Source organism: Camelina sativa, chromosome 6 (genome assembly GCF_000633955.1).
Source record: "Camelina sativa cultivar DH55 chromosome 6, Cs, whole genome shotgun sequence".
Lineage (NCBI taxonomy): Eukaryota > Viridiplantae > Streptophyta > Magnoliopsida > Brassicales > Brassicaceae > Camelina > Camelina sativa.
Genome location: NC_025690.1, coordinates 25078619 through 25091651, shown reverse-complemented (window position 1 = coordinate 25091651; position 13033 = coordinate 25078619). Strand labels below are relative to the sequence as shown.

The following is a 13033-nucleotide window of genomic DNA, read 5'->3' as shown; positions in this document are numbered from 1 at the left end:
TAGGGTTTAGGGTTCTTTATCCAACTATGGGTTCCAAACTTCCAATAATAAGAAGAAAAAAAACGTGCGGAATATATAAGCCAGAAAAAGAAAAAGAAAAAACAGTTAGCTAGGATCAAAAGAGGAAAGTAACAAGGAAGTAGATGAGCTGTACATGAGATTTCGCGAAAAGGACAGGAATTTTGTTGAAATTTCTGTAATTGGCTTTGTTCTCTGCGGTATCCAATAATTCCAACAAGATAAGATTGCCTGAATATGACACAACACGAATTGAGCATGGATTGATCTTTCGGTTTGTATCTAATGAAATGGGAACATTAATTTTATTAGCAGGAATTGACGATAAGAAAATTATTATACGGCTTTGTCCTAAACATAGACTAACCGCCTTTATGCTCGTTCAATCTTAAATCTCGTGTGACAAAAAGTTTTATTTACGTAAATATAAAATAATTTTTGTATTTTCGTATCTAAAGCGTAAAGGGATACGAATATGTATACAACATCTAATTTTTATGTCATCAACTCATCATACAAGAAACAGAATACACAAAGTCTATAATTATCATTAGTTTTGTTACTTTACCCCAAAAACGTATACGATTTCGTCACGACTGTTCGCGTCCTTACTCACGTACATGTATGTTAAGTAATTATTCTATTCAGACTGGCGTTTGATCGCAATTGGAACCTTTGATTTTTTTGTTTTCGTGGCAAGTTGATGTCCACCGGCAATAATTAGAAGCCCATGTTGGATAGAAATTGGAGCTGCAAAATAGTTGAAAATATTATTTCTTTTTCTTTTTGTCGACTTCAACTATTATTATATATACCTATACCATGCTTAGTCATTAATGTGTAGTTTTTTCATTTAAATCACTTTAGAAACGCAAATGGACATCATCTCTGAACAAACGCCTATTCTCCTCTTTTGCTTTATCTTATCATGTTTTCTTATCTTCATCACCTCAAGATCCCGACCAAAACTTCGTCAAGTAACGGCAGCACCTCGGGGACCTCCACGGTTACCATTCATCGGAAACATTCATCTTGTCGGAAAGCACCCACATCGCTCATTCGCAGATCTCTCAAAAAAATATGGACCAGTCATGAGTCTTAAGCTTGGATTTTTAAACTCAGTGGTCATAGCTTCACGGGACGCTGCGAGAGAAGTACTAAGAACACATGATCAAATCTTGTCTGGCCGGTACGTAAATGCAGCGGTACAATCCAACAACCATCATGACTTCTCCGTTGCCTGGGTTCATCCTACGTCTACTCGTTGGAGGTAACCGATTTTTTTTTGTTTTCTTCTATAATTTCTCTTTTTAGTAGCTAGGAAGTTCCAGATCTATAAGCATGATAATCTTTGGAATCCCGAATCTAAGTTATACTTGTAGTAGGTCCACAAATAGTAAAATTCTATCGCTTATTAAAAAACATCTTTTAAAGTGGTTTAAGCTAATAGCGCTTGAGCTTTTATTAACGGTTAATTATAGATCATCGTTTCTATTTATGTAATGTTTTTCAGAATGTTGAGGAAACTATCCGTGACTCAAATGTTTTCACCACAACGTATCGAAGCCACCAAAGCTATGAGGATGAAGAGGGCGCAAGAGCTTGTCAACTTCATAAGTGAAAGCAGTGAGAGAGAAGAAGCTGTTGATATTTCTCGAGCATTATTCGTCACAGCTCTCAATATCATATCAAACATTTTGTTTTCAGTTAATATCGGTAGCTACAATTCGAAAGATTCCAGTGTGTTTCAAGAGTTGATGACTGGTGTCATGGAAGCTATCGGAAACCCAGACCTTGCTAACTTCTTCCCATTTATGAGGTTTCTTGACTTGCAAGGTAATAGTAAGAAGATGAAGGACTGCTCGGAGAAGTTGTTTCAGGTTTTTCGAGAGATATACAATGCTCGGATTGTGGAAAAATCATCTCGGACAAACGAGAAAGATGCTTCGAGCAACGACTTCATGGATGCACTTATCGATCTCCACCAAGGAGATCAACCTGAAATCAACACTAACGAGATTGAACACCTACTTTTCGTAAGTCTTAGCTTATTGCATAACATAATGTTATATTTATTCACAGATATATAATATGTGCTTGTATGTATTTGTTAGGATCTGTTTATAGCAGGTACGGATACAACGTCTAGTACAGTGGAATGGGCAATGGCAGAATTACTTCGATCCCCAAAATCAATGACAAAAGTTCAAGATGAGATAAATGGTGTGATGGGCCAAAACGGTGTCATTCAAGAGTCTGATATTTCAGAATTGTCGTATTTACAAGCGGTCGTTAAAGAAACTTTCCGATTACACCCGGCTGCTCCACTTCTCCTCCCACGGAAAGCGGAAACGGACGTGGATATTCTTGGTTTCCTTGTGCCTAAAAACACTCAGGTTCTTGTGAACGTGTGGGCCATAGGAAGAGACCCGAATGTATGGGAAAACCCAAACAGGTTCGAGCCAGAGAGGTTTCTGGGTAAGGATTTGGACGTGAAAGGTAAAGATTATGAGCTTACACCGTTTGGGGCCGGACGTAGAATTTGTCCGGGAATGCCTTTGGCTCTGAAAACAGTGCCTCTCATGCTTGCTTCTCTTCTCTATTCATTTGACTGGAAGCTTCCAAACGGCGTCGGTTCAGAAGATTTGGACATGGACGAGACCTTTGGTCTCACATTGCACAAGACCAACCCGTTACATGCCGTGCCACTAAAAAAAGAGCCATAGGTTAATAATACGTTTTGTTTTGTTTGAATGTAATAATGGTATCACAAACCATATGAATAATCAATCACCAATAATAATAATAATTTAAAGACATTGTTTCTGTCTTTTTCTGGCGTTTTTAGTCTAATATTGTAATAGTTTTTTTTTTTTTTTCGTATATTGTAATAGTATCAAATAGTAAATGAAAGTAAGAAAAAAGTCCGAACATGCAGTCGATTGCCGACAAAAAAAAAAAAAAAAAAAAAAAAAAAAAAAAAAAAAAAAAANAAAAAAGAAAGAAAAAGTTAGGCTGAACAGAATGACAGAATCATTAAGAGGAAAATACTTTTTAATGTATCTATATAAGATTATATAGAATGGGCGACTTTTTGTTCAGTTGACAATACTATTGGATATTTAGTCAAAGTCAAGCTTTTATCAATGGGTTTATTAATTTATTTTTGTTGGTTGCCGTTTTAGTTTTAGTTTTTGCTAGATTATTCAGTTTTATTATTTTCTTTCATTTTTTAGTTTATTGGTAAACATTAAATGAGTATTCCCGTCCATTAAGATATAATATTTTGATATATTTTAGTCACATAATTAATTATATTTTACATTTAAATATAAAATTGAACCATTCATAGGAGAACAAGTGTAGATATTCCCAGAAATGGTTTGACAATCTTTTTTTATATATATATAACAATGTTCGCTGTGCATCCGTGCCACATTGTTTGCTCAGACGAAACGAAAATTCAATAGCTGGCAAGGTAGCACCCATTTTGTAGATATTTAAAACCTGACAATATTGTAGATATTTATATTTTATACAACAAAATATCAAAATGTAACCCAGCTGGCAAGCTAACACCGACTTGTAGGAAAAGGAACCGATCAATGCATTTTGTGGCTAGTCCTCAGATTCTCTCTATAATAAATATCCTAATTTAAACGAAATATATACATTATATGTGAGACAGAGGTTAATTTCAAATTAGATATTTGGATAACAGTTTCCTATTATTACTTGAGAGCCTAAAGATACAGAGATGGACATAATCTCAGGACAAGCTCTGTTCCTCCTTGGTTGCTTTATCTTATCATGTTTTCTTCTCTTCACCACCACACGATCTCGACAGACCTCTCGCAAGGCCAGCTCGCTACCTCCAGGACCTCCACGGTTACCGATCATCGGAAATATTCACCTCGTCGGGAAACATCCACATCGTTCATTCGCCGAACTCTCAAAAACTTATGGACCAGTCATGAGTCTTAAGCTTGGAAGTTTAAATACAGTGGTTATAGCTTCACCACAAGCTGCGAGAGAAGTTTTAAGAACACATGACCAGATTTTGTCTGGCCGTAGCCCCACTAACTCGATACGGTCCATCAATCACCAAGATGCTTCCCTTGTCTGGCTTCCTGCGTCGTCGGCTCGTTGGAGGTATAAATTTTAATATCGACTTTTTATTTTCACAAGATTTTGTTTCTTACAAGATTTGCAACAAGAGAATTCTTTTTTTGGTTAAAAAGCAATTAATAAAGACCCTGATACGATAACGTTGCTATGTTTTGTTTTAGGCTGTATAGAAGACTGTCGGTGACTCAGTTATTCTCACCACAGCGTCTCGAAGCCACGAAAGCCATGAGGGCGAACAAGGTGAAGGAACTTGTGAGCTTCATAAGTGAAAGCAGCGATAGAGAAGAATCTATTGATATTTCTCGTGCATCCTTCATCACAACTCTTAATATCATATCAAACATTCTGTTTTCCGCCGATCTCGGTAGCTACAACGCGAAAGATTCTACTAACGGGGTTCAAGATACGGTGATTAGTGTTATGGAGGCCGTCGGAAAACCAGACGCTGCTAATTACTTTCCATTGCTGAGGTTTCTTGATCTGCAAGGTAATAGGAAGACTATGAAAGCTTGCACAGAGAGGTTGTTCAGGGTTTTCCGTGGGTTCATTGATGCTAAGATTGCGGAAAAATCATCGCAGAGTAAGCCTAAAGATGTTTCAAAGAACGATTTCGTAGACAACCTTCTCAATTACAAGGGAGATGAAGCAGAAATCAACATTAGCGATATTGAACACCTTGTCTTGGTAAGTCTTACCTTACTGCAAATAATCATGTTTCTTATTATTAGATAATAGAATAATCAATTTTTGAATGAAATATTTTTAATTTTAGTATTTCAACAAATGATAGATCATAGAAAGACATTTTTAAAACTTTTGCAACATTACCTTTATACATACGGATATGGAATCGCATGAATTTATATATGCGGATCTGAAAGGTAGACCTCACTGACATGTGATTTAATTATATTGTCAGGATATGTTCACAGCAGGCTCGGATACAAGCTCTAGTGCCCTAGAGTGGGCAATGGCAGAGTTACTTAGAAACCCTAAAACGATGGTGAAAGCTCAGGCCGAGATAGATCGTGTGATTGGCCAAAACGGTACGGTTGAAGACTCAGATATCTCAGAACTGCCGTATTTACAAGCAGTTGTGAAGGAAACTTTCCGGCTACATCCGGGTGCTCCGTTTCTTGTCCCGAGAAAAGCCGAATCCGATGTGGAGATTCTTGGGTTCATGGTGCTTAAAGATAGTCAGGTTCTAGTAAACGTGTGGGGTATAGGACGAGACCCGAGCGTGTGGGAGAATCCTACCCGGTTTGAGCCAGAGAGGTTTTTGGGGAAAGAAATCGATTTGAGAGGTAGAGATTATGAGTTTACACCATTTGGAGCCGGACGTAGAATTTGCCCGGGATTGCCTTTGGCTGTGAAAACAGTGTCTCTTATGCTTGCTTCTCTTCTCTATTCCTTTGACTGGAAGCTACCAAACGGCGTCGTTTCTGAGGATTTGGACATGGACGAGACCTTCGGTATCACTTTACATAAGACAAACCCGTTACATGCTGTTCCCGTCAAGAAACGCGTCATTAATTAATACATGTTGTGTATGTTATTATAGTTGTAAAAACAAAGAAGTAATCTCAAACTAGGATTTAAAAAAAAACCAATGATTCGTTTGCTTCCACGTTTCTTAATTAATGAAACCCTCTGTTTTTTTAAAAAAAACCCTCTGTTTGGGCCTCGGTATCAGCTTTAAACCCTCTGTTTAAAAAAAAAAAAAATAGTTCTCTCCTGAGATGGCTAGGGCTTGAAGAAGTCAAAAGTATCCATACTGATGATATTGGGCCTCGGTATCAGCTTGCAAGATGTTTCGGAGAAAACAACGAAGTTTCTCCAAACCAATGCAGATGACTGGACTAGTTAAAGGGTTAAATGTTTTTTCCTTTCCTATTTTGGTCCAAAATATATCTGTTTTCTTTATTACTAAATTTAAATAATGCTAATCATTTGGGGGTACAAATCTAGCTTTATGAGCATTAAATAATTGGCCACGTTTGCGTATCTTTTATATAGATCGTATCTCTTTTAATTGAAAAATCAAAAAACATTTTTTGACTTTTTGTAATGCTGTAGGGTCCTTGAAAAAAACATCGTGTATCTATTTTATGACAAATGTGGGATTTCACTAGTAGAAAATCGGATACATCATCACTCGTATCATTGAGGAATCCACAGATGGAAATAATTTCAGAAAATGTTATGTTCTTGCTCTTTTGCTTTCTCTCGTCATGTTTCCTTATTTTCACGGCCACCACAAGATTCCGAAGGAGCTCTTACCGATCGGCCACACTACCTCCTGGACCTCCACGATTGCCGATTATCGGAAACATTCACCAAGTCGGTACAAACCCTCACCGCTCATTCGCCGACCTCTCAAAAACTTATGGGCCATTCATGAGTCTTAAGCTTGGACGTTTAAACTCAGTGATCATAGCTTCACCAGAAGCTGCAAGAGAAGTACTAAAAACACACGACCAATTCTTGTCTCCCCGTAAATCAACTAACTCTATACGGGCTGTCAATCACCAGGAGGTTTCCGTAGCCTGGCTTCCATCGTCTTCGGCTCGTTTGAGGTATATATAATTAGTACCTAACTTTTTCTTTATGGTACTATTATTTTCTCATGATTCTTTTTTTTTGCTGTTAATTAGAGATTCCATTGTTTCAAATGCAAAAAAACTTACTACTCTTCAACAACTTAAGTATATTATATATATATATATATATATATATATCTAATAAATTACACAATAATTACTATTATTCACTAGTGATAAACAATAAACACAAATTAGACTAGATTGTTTCTAGCTAGCTTTTCAAATGATTGTATATGTGTACTACCAAAATCTTGGGTGTTTAAACCTATAATAATTAAATGTAGAAAACAAAAACACAACAAAAGACCTATAAAAGCGGATCATTAACTGTTGTTATGTTTTGTAAGGTTGTTGAGGAAATTGTCTGTGAGTCTCATGTTCTCCCCGCAACGTATCGAAGCCAGTAAGGCTCTGCGAATGAAGAAGGTGCAAGAGCTTGTGAACTTCGTGGGTGAAAGCAGCGAGAGAGAAGAAGCAGTTGATATTTCTCGTGCATCTTTCACCACAGTTCTTAATATTTTATCGAACCTTTTGTTTTCCGTCGATCTCGGTAGCTACGACTGTAAAAATTCGAATAAGTTCCAGGAAACGGTGATTTCTGTCATGGTTATTGTGGGAAAACCAGACGTTGCCAACTTTTTTCCATTTTTGGGGTTCCTTGATCTGCAAAGTAATAGAAAGGCTATAAAGTGTTGCACAGAGAGGTTGTTGGGGGTTTTCCGTGGGTTCATGGATGCGAAAATAGCATTGCGGAATGAATCTACTGATGCTTCCAACATAGATTTCTTGGATTCGCTTCTTGCCCTCACCCAAGGAGATAAAGTTGAGCTAGACAATCACGACATTGAACACCTTCTCTTGGTAAGTCCTACCAGCATTAATTGAAATAGTCATTTTTTTTTTGTCCTGTAGTTTTGTGATGTCATCAATCGTAATATTCCAACAAATCTTAAGATGGAAATGTCGAAAGTATGATTTGATCTTCATGATTCACCTCTTCCACACTCTTATCAGACTCTTCTTGCCACTTGCCACTAGTGATGATTTCTTTACTAGTGGGGTCTCACATGCATTTGCAACCAATAAATATTTATCTTAAATATTAGATTTATTTAGGACCTAAACATGCATGTCAAAGACCATTAATGTTATCCTAAATATGTACATCAACATTAAAGACAATAAACCCGTCGTAGTTATAGTTTTTTCGTACTAAATCCCATATCCTATCGTAGTTCCCTACTCCCGAGGGGAAGTCGAATCCCCGCTGCCTCCTTGAAAGAGAGATGTCGGCATATCCAAATTATGTAACACTTTGGGAATATTTCAAGTATATATAAAGACATTTACAATGCTTTAGATGTATATTTTCTGTTTATTGAAGTTTGAGACGAAATCGCATGAATATATAGTATAGCGTTAAGAAATGTTGCCCTCATGACGGATATGTGATTATATGTGTCAGGATATGTTTACAGCTGGCACCCATACAAACTCTGGTACCGTAGAGTGGGCAATGGCAGAGTTACTTAAAAACCCTAAAACGATGGTGAAAGCTCAGGCCGAGATAGATCGTGTGATAGGCCAAAACGATGTCGTTGAGGAGTCAGATATCTCAGAATTGCTCTATTTACAAGCGGCTGTGAAAGAAACTTTCCGTTTGCACCCAGCAGTTCCCCTTCTCTTCTCGCAGTGTTTGTACTGGAGATTGCACAAAACTAAGTAAATAAAGATTTTCGGGGGAAGAGTGAAGTTGGTTCCTTTATTAACGATAAAAACGTGAGGTCGTCACTAAAACGAGTCAAGATTGAGCTCGTCAGTTCACAGGAGAACTAACAAGCTAATAATGACGAGCTCGGAAGCTAAAAGGAATTATACAGAAAACAATAACGGTTTCAAACGCAACGTATTGCTCTCTGGGTATTGTTCGAGGGTCTGGATGGTGATTCCAATAAATGTTTTCTCCTTTTATAGGGGACTGTTGACCTAGGGGTGTCTAGGGTTTTCGTCGTGAATTCCCGAGATTGCCCTTTGCGGGAATTAGTGGACTTGCTCCCAATCTTGTCGGGCCGAGATTGTAATTAATGAGTCTTGTTGGGCCGAGGTTGCAATTAATGAGTCTTGTTGGGCCGAGTGGCATATTGGGCGTAACCCATATCCAACAATAGTCCCCCCTCTTAGTCCGGAGAGCGGCAGTTCTTCTGCGATCAACGGACGTGCTTGAATTATCTATTAATATGCCTGCTCGGCACAGATTACCTCGGGTCGCTTCTGGGGAACAAAATTGCTACAATGATTCTTCTGTAAATACTAGGCTTGTCTTCTTGAGAGATACAATGAATATCCAGTGGCTTTTGCTTTGAGTGCAGTATTCGATGAATTTATGGAAAATGAGTAGGTCGTAGATCGAGGTGGCGGATTTTGGTTGCTCCTATCCAAAACCCTAACAACCGCTGCCGAGAAAGCTTCTCATTGTGAGATCGCCTATGGTCGGTGATCGACAAGATCTGCCTGTTAATCACCCTTGTTGGGGACGTCGAGAGTTACAGTCATTAAATCTGAGATCGACAGTATCGGTGGGGTCGGCGAAGATGGTTGTTGTGAGGTATTGGAGAGCGGCAAGATGGTTCTCATGGGCAAGAGAGTAGAGACGTGAATGCCAATTCTGTTTGCCCGAGCTCGGCGGAGGTCGACACCGTTTCTGAGCGGAGGTCGACACCATTTCCACCGTTAACTTACGAGCCTTACTTCAATTCAGTATTTGATGGTTCTGGTGAGATCGATCTGGACGAGATCGGCGTTGATTGTTTTAGAGGAATCAGAGGCAAACTCGGTAGTAAAGTGGTTGATGGTTATGAGCTCGGCAGATCACGGGAGAGAGGTCGAGATGGGTTGAGCGGCAATGAGCTTGGCAGATCGCATGAGAGAGTTTGAGATGGGTTGAACGACAATGAGCTCGGCGCGGTTGCTCGGCAATCTTCTGGACTGAGCTCGGCGCGGTCGCTCCACCTTAGTCGTGAGTCCGTTCTAGAAATTGAGCGACCACGCCGAGCTCAGTCCAGAAGATTGCCGAGCAACCGCGCCGAGCGTGACGGAGACTTGAGGTGGTCGGCGATATGAGCGAGAGAGGAGGTCAGCGACTTGAGGTTGAGGTCGCCACCGAGAGTGAGATTGTGGTCGGCGAGAGTGAGATCGTCATCGTCGAGGTTGAGATTGAGATTGCCACCGAGAGTGAGATTGAGCTCGGCGCCAAGAGTGAGATTGAGGTCGACAAGAGTGAGATCCTCATCGTCGAGGTTGAGGTTGAGATCGACGAGTGAGATTGAGCTCGGCGCCGAGAGTGAGATTGAGGTTGGCGCCGAGAGTGAGATTAAGCTCGGCTTAAAGTGAGATCATTGTCGTCGAGGTTGAGATCGTCATCGTCGAAATTGAAATCGGCGAGTGAGATTGAGATTGCCACCGAGAGTGAGATTGAGGTCGCCACCGAGAGTGAGACTGAGGTCGGTGAGAGTGAGATCGTCATCGTCGAACGGGATCGAGAGGTGAAGAGAGGTCGGCGGACAAGGATTGATGAGTGCTGAGGTTGGTTCTCGCGAGATCGGCGGATTGAGGTCGGCGGGACGCTGCGCGCTCGCATTCCACGTCCTCTCATGGGAGCGACAAGAAGATCTTTGATCGTCAATTTGAGGTCGACACATGTGATAGTGCGGGAGAAGGTTTTGAGGTCAGCACCAAGCTGCAGGTAGGCACAAAGCTGGAGGTCGGCACCAAACTTTAGATAGGTGCCAAGCTGGAGGTCAGCACCAAAGTTGAGGTAGGCACCTAGGTAGAGGTTGGCATCAAGCTTGAGGTATGCGTCAAGCTAGAGGTCGACACCAAGATTGAGGTAGGCACCAAGCTGTAGGTTGGCGCCAAGCTGGAGGTCGGCACCAAGCTGTAGGTAGGTGCCAAGAGACTCGAGTGTTAGAGCGTCGAGCGTGAGAGCATCGAGCGTGAGAGCGTCGAGCGTGAGAGCATTGATTGTGAGGGCGGCGAGCATGAGAATGGCAAGCGCGAGAGAGTTAGCGTGAGAGCGTTTGACTGTGAGGGCGTCGAGCATGAGAGCGTCGACTGTGAGGGCTGCGAGCATGAGAGTGGCAAGCGTGAGTGAGTCGTGCGTGAGAGTGGCAAGCGCGAGTGAGTCGACTGTGAGGGCGTCGAGCATGAGGGCGACATGCATGTGAGCGTATGTTTGATATGAAGCAAGGCTTTGTACTTTACCGGAGTAAAGTGGTAGCCGAGACGGACTCGCCATACCTTTAGATGCGGCTTTTGTGTCCGGTTTATCCTGTCGGTGTTTGGGATTGGCAAGAACTTGCAAACCTGAGCTTGGCTTATTAGTTCAGGCGCCCTCAAGCTAGTGCGAGACTTGCTCCGCTTTTTTCTTGGTTTCTAGATGTATTTTACGGGGCGAGACGTCTCTCGGCTTATCCTGTTACGTGTTTCGAATACAAATTTTTTGGTTGGTAGTTGAGATGTGCTTGTCGTACCTTTTAGGTGCGGCCCTGGTGTCCGGCTTACCTTGTGGGTGCCCCGAGGTCGGCAAGAGTGTGCAAGTAAGAACTTGGATTATTCAAACTTAGCCGCCTGCTAGCTGAATGCAAGACTGGGCTCGGTTTTTTTTGTGCGGATTATTTCACCGCTGCATCCATGTGGAACGCGTTTTAAATTGTAGAAGCTGGACACTCGTTAAGACGAACTCGTTCGAGAGAGCTTGTTTGTAATTAAATGTACTCTTGCGAGTATAATTTTTATTTTTATGTTTTGTTATAGCTGTGTCTTGTAAAAGGCTGTCTACGTACCCTTGAAAAGGGATCAAGCCATTCGTAGTTCAATTTGCAAAGAAAGAGCTCGGTATGACGAGTGTTCTTTTTTTTTTTTGGCCCTAGGCGTCTTGTTATTTTTCGATTTGGCTGAGTTCGACGACCGGTTATCTTGATGGATGGTTTGACCTTGCGTCTTTCTCTTTTTCTACCTCGATGTACTTGTTAGCCCGGTGCAGTGCATCGTCAAGAGTCAGAGGCTCGTATATGATAATATCGTCCCTAAATCGAGACCCATATGCGATAGCATTTCGGAAAGCTGATATTGCTGTGTCGTCAGCAATCGAGAGCTTCGAGACTATTCTTTTAAACCTCTCCATGAAGTCTCGGAGAGATTCGTCGTTCCGCTGGAACATGTTCCAGAGATCGGCGTTCGAGGCACCTCGAATCATAAACGTAGAGTGATGTTGGAGAAAGGCGGTGGTCAGCTCGTGATAGCTCCCTATCGAGTTCGGCGGGAGCCGGGAGAACCACCCCAGAGCTTCCTGGACTAGATTCTCGACGAATAGCTGGCAGCAGCCAGCTTCGTACTCTTCATCGCTGAAATGAGCTCGGCTGATTGCAAAACTCTTTGAAGTTAAAAACGGTTTCGGATCATCTAATCCGTTGTACGGGGTGAACTTGAAGTTGTTTACGTAACGAACTTGAACGCGAGAGATCCGTGATATAAACGGTAAGCGCTGGAATTCTTCGAGCACTCGATCAAGGTTGGGGGAGGAGCTCGTGGCTCGGTGGACTCTTGAAGATAGTTCATGGACCATTTCCTCTAGGCATTGTATGGTTTCATCTTTGAGATTGCGCTCAGACAGTCGGATCGGCAGTGTTGGAGTCGGCGGGCTTCCGCTCCTCTAGCCTTTGCCGTCTTGCTGCTCGTCATTTGGCTCCTCTCTACTGCGTCGATCAACAGATCCTACGATAATAGACGCCGGGCGGCGTCTATAGTTGTCGTATCGGTCCTCTACCGATGGCTGTGGTGGGGGCGGATTCTCGTTCTCCCCGGCGGGGCTGCTGTCGTTTCGGCGCTCGCCCCTCCTTCGCTGGAGTTTGCTGATTTGGTTCTGTGAGGCCTCTTGTGCGGCTGCAATCGCCTCGAGCCGTTCGTTTGTTCGTATATCCTAGCCATCAAGACGATCGAGAATGATCTGCATCATATCATCGAGTCTGTTTCTCTGCATAGGTAAGGGGAGGGTGGCGTTGGGGAGAGTGGTAGCGTTGGTGAGAGCGGCAATGAGGAGAGCGGCGACGCTGGTGACCAGCTGGTCTGCGGCAGGTCCAGCTTCAGCGTGTGCAGCTACGAGAGGCTCAGAGGGCGCGTCGGGCGCTGGTGGAGAGATTGTGCTCGGCAGTGAGCCTTCGATTGGGCTCGGCAGGGAGTTCGGCAGGGAGCTCGGCGGGGGGAGAGTTCGTGTTCTCGTTCGCCCC

General features: G+C 42.1%; 4 protein-coding genes across 4 annotated transcripts; 3 read left to right on the top strand and 1 right to left on the bottom strand.

Annotated features, from left to right (window-relative positions):
• LOC104793517 (cytochrome P450 76C2-like) lies at positions 877-2944 on the top strand. Its single transcript, XM_010519877.1, has 3 exons — positions 877-1288; positions 1532-2054; positions 2133-2944. The coding sequence occupies exons 1-3, from the start codon at positions 894-896 to the stop codon at positions 2742-2744; spliced, it is 1530 nt and encodes a 509-aa protein (XP_010518179.1). The 5' UTR covers positions 877-893; the 3' UTR covers positions 2745-2944.
• Positions 3670-5769, top strand: LOC104793516 (cytochrome P450 76C1-like). The gene is made up of 3 exons (XM_010519875.2): positions 3670-4170; positions 4308-4830; positions 5066-5769. The coding sequence occupies exons 1-3, from the start codon at positions 3776-3778 to the stop codon at positions 5681-5683; spliced, it is 1536 nt and encodes a 511-aa protein (XP_010518177.1). The 5' UTR covers positions 3670-3775; the 3' UTR covers positions 5684-5769.
• On the top strand, positions 6247-11663 carry LOC104793515 (cytochrome P450 76C4-like). Its single transcript, XM_010519873.2, has 3 exons — positions 6247-6722; positions 7097-7610; positions 8215-11663. Exons 1-3 carry the CDS (start codon positions 6262-6264, stop codon positions 8473-8475), a joined length of 1236 nt encoding a protein of 411 aa, XP_010518175.2. The 5' UTR covers positions 6247-6261; the 3' UTR covers positions 8476-11663.
• Positions 11719-12372, bottom strand: LOC104699464. Its single transcript, XM_010414768.1, has one exon. It carries the CDS (start codon positions 12370-12372, stop codon positions 11719-11721), a length of 654 nt encoding a protein of 217 aa, XP_010413070.1.

Excerpts from the sequence above, each read along its gene's own strand:
- LOC104793517 (XM_010519877.1), top strand. The coding sequence starts at position 894 with ATGGACATCATCTCTGAACAAACGCCTATTCTCCTCTTTTGCTTTATC. Across the intron at positions 1,289-1,531 it reads CCTACGTCTACTCGTTGGAG|AATGTTGAGGAAACTATCCG; the intron begins GTAACCGATTTT and ends AATGTTTTTCAG. Across the intron at positions 2,055-2,132 it reads AGATTGAACACCTACTTTTC|GATCTGTTTATAGCAGGTAC; the intron begins GTAAGTCTTAGC and ends TGTATTTGTTAG.
- LOC104793516 (XM_010519875.2), top strand. The coding sequence starts at position 3,776 with ATGGACATAATCTCAGGACAAGCTCTGTTCCTCCTTGGTTGCTTTATC. Across the intron at positions 4,171-4,307 it reads GCGTCGTCGGCTCGTTGGAG|GCTGTATAGAAGACTGTCGG; the intron begins GTATAAATTTTA and ends GTTTTGTTTTAG. Across the intron at positions 4,831-5,065 it reads ATATTGAACACCTTGTCTTG|GATATGTTCACAGCAGGCTC; the intron begins GTAAGTCTTACC and ends TTATATTGTCAG.
- LOC104793515 (XM_010519873.2), top strand. The coding sequence starts at position 6,262 with ATGTGGGATTTCACTAGTAGAAAATCGGATACATCATCACTCGTATCA. Across the intron at positions 6,723-7,096 it reads TCGTCTTCGGCTCGTTTGAG|GTTGTTGAGGAAATTGTCTG; the intron begins GTATATATAATT and ends ATGTTTTGTAAG. Across the intron at positions 7,611-8,214 it reads ACATTGAACACCTTCTCTTG|GATATGTTTACAGCTGGCAC; the intron begins GTAAGTCCTACC and ends TATATGTGTCAG.
- LOC104699464 (XM_010414768.1), bottom strand. The coding sequence starts at position 12,372 with ATGGTCCATGAACTATCTTCAAGAGTCCACCGAGCCACGAGCTCCTCC.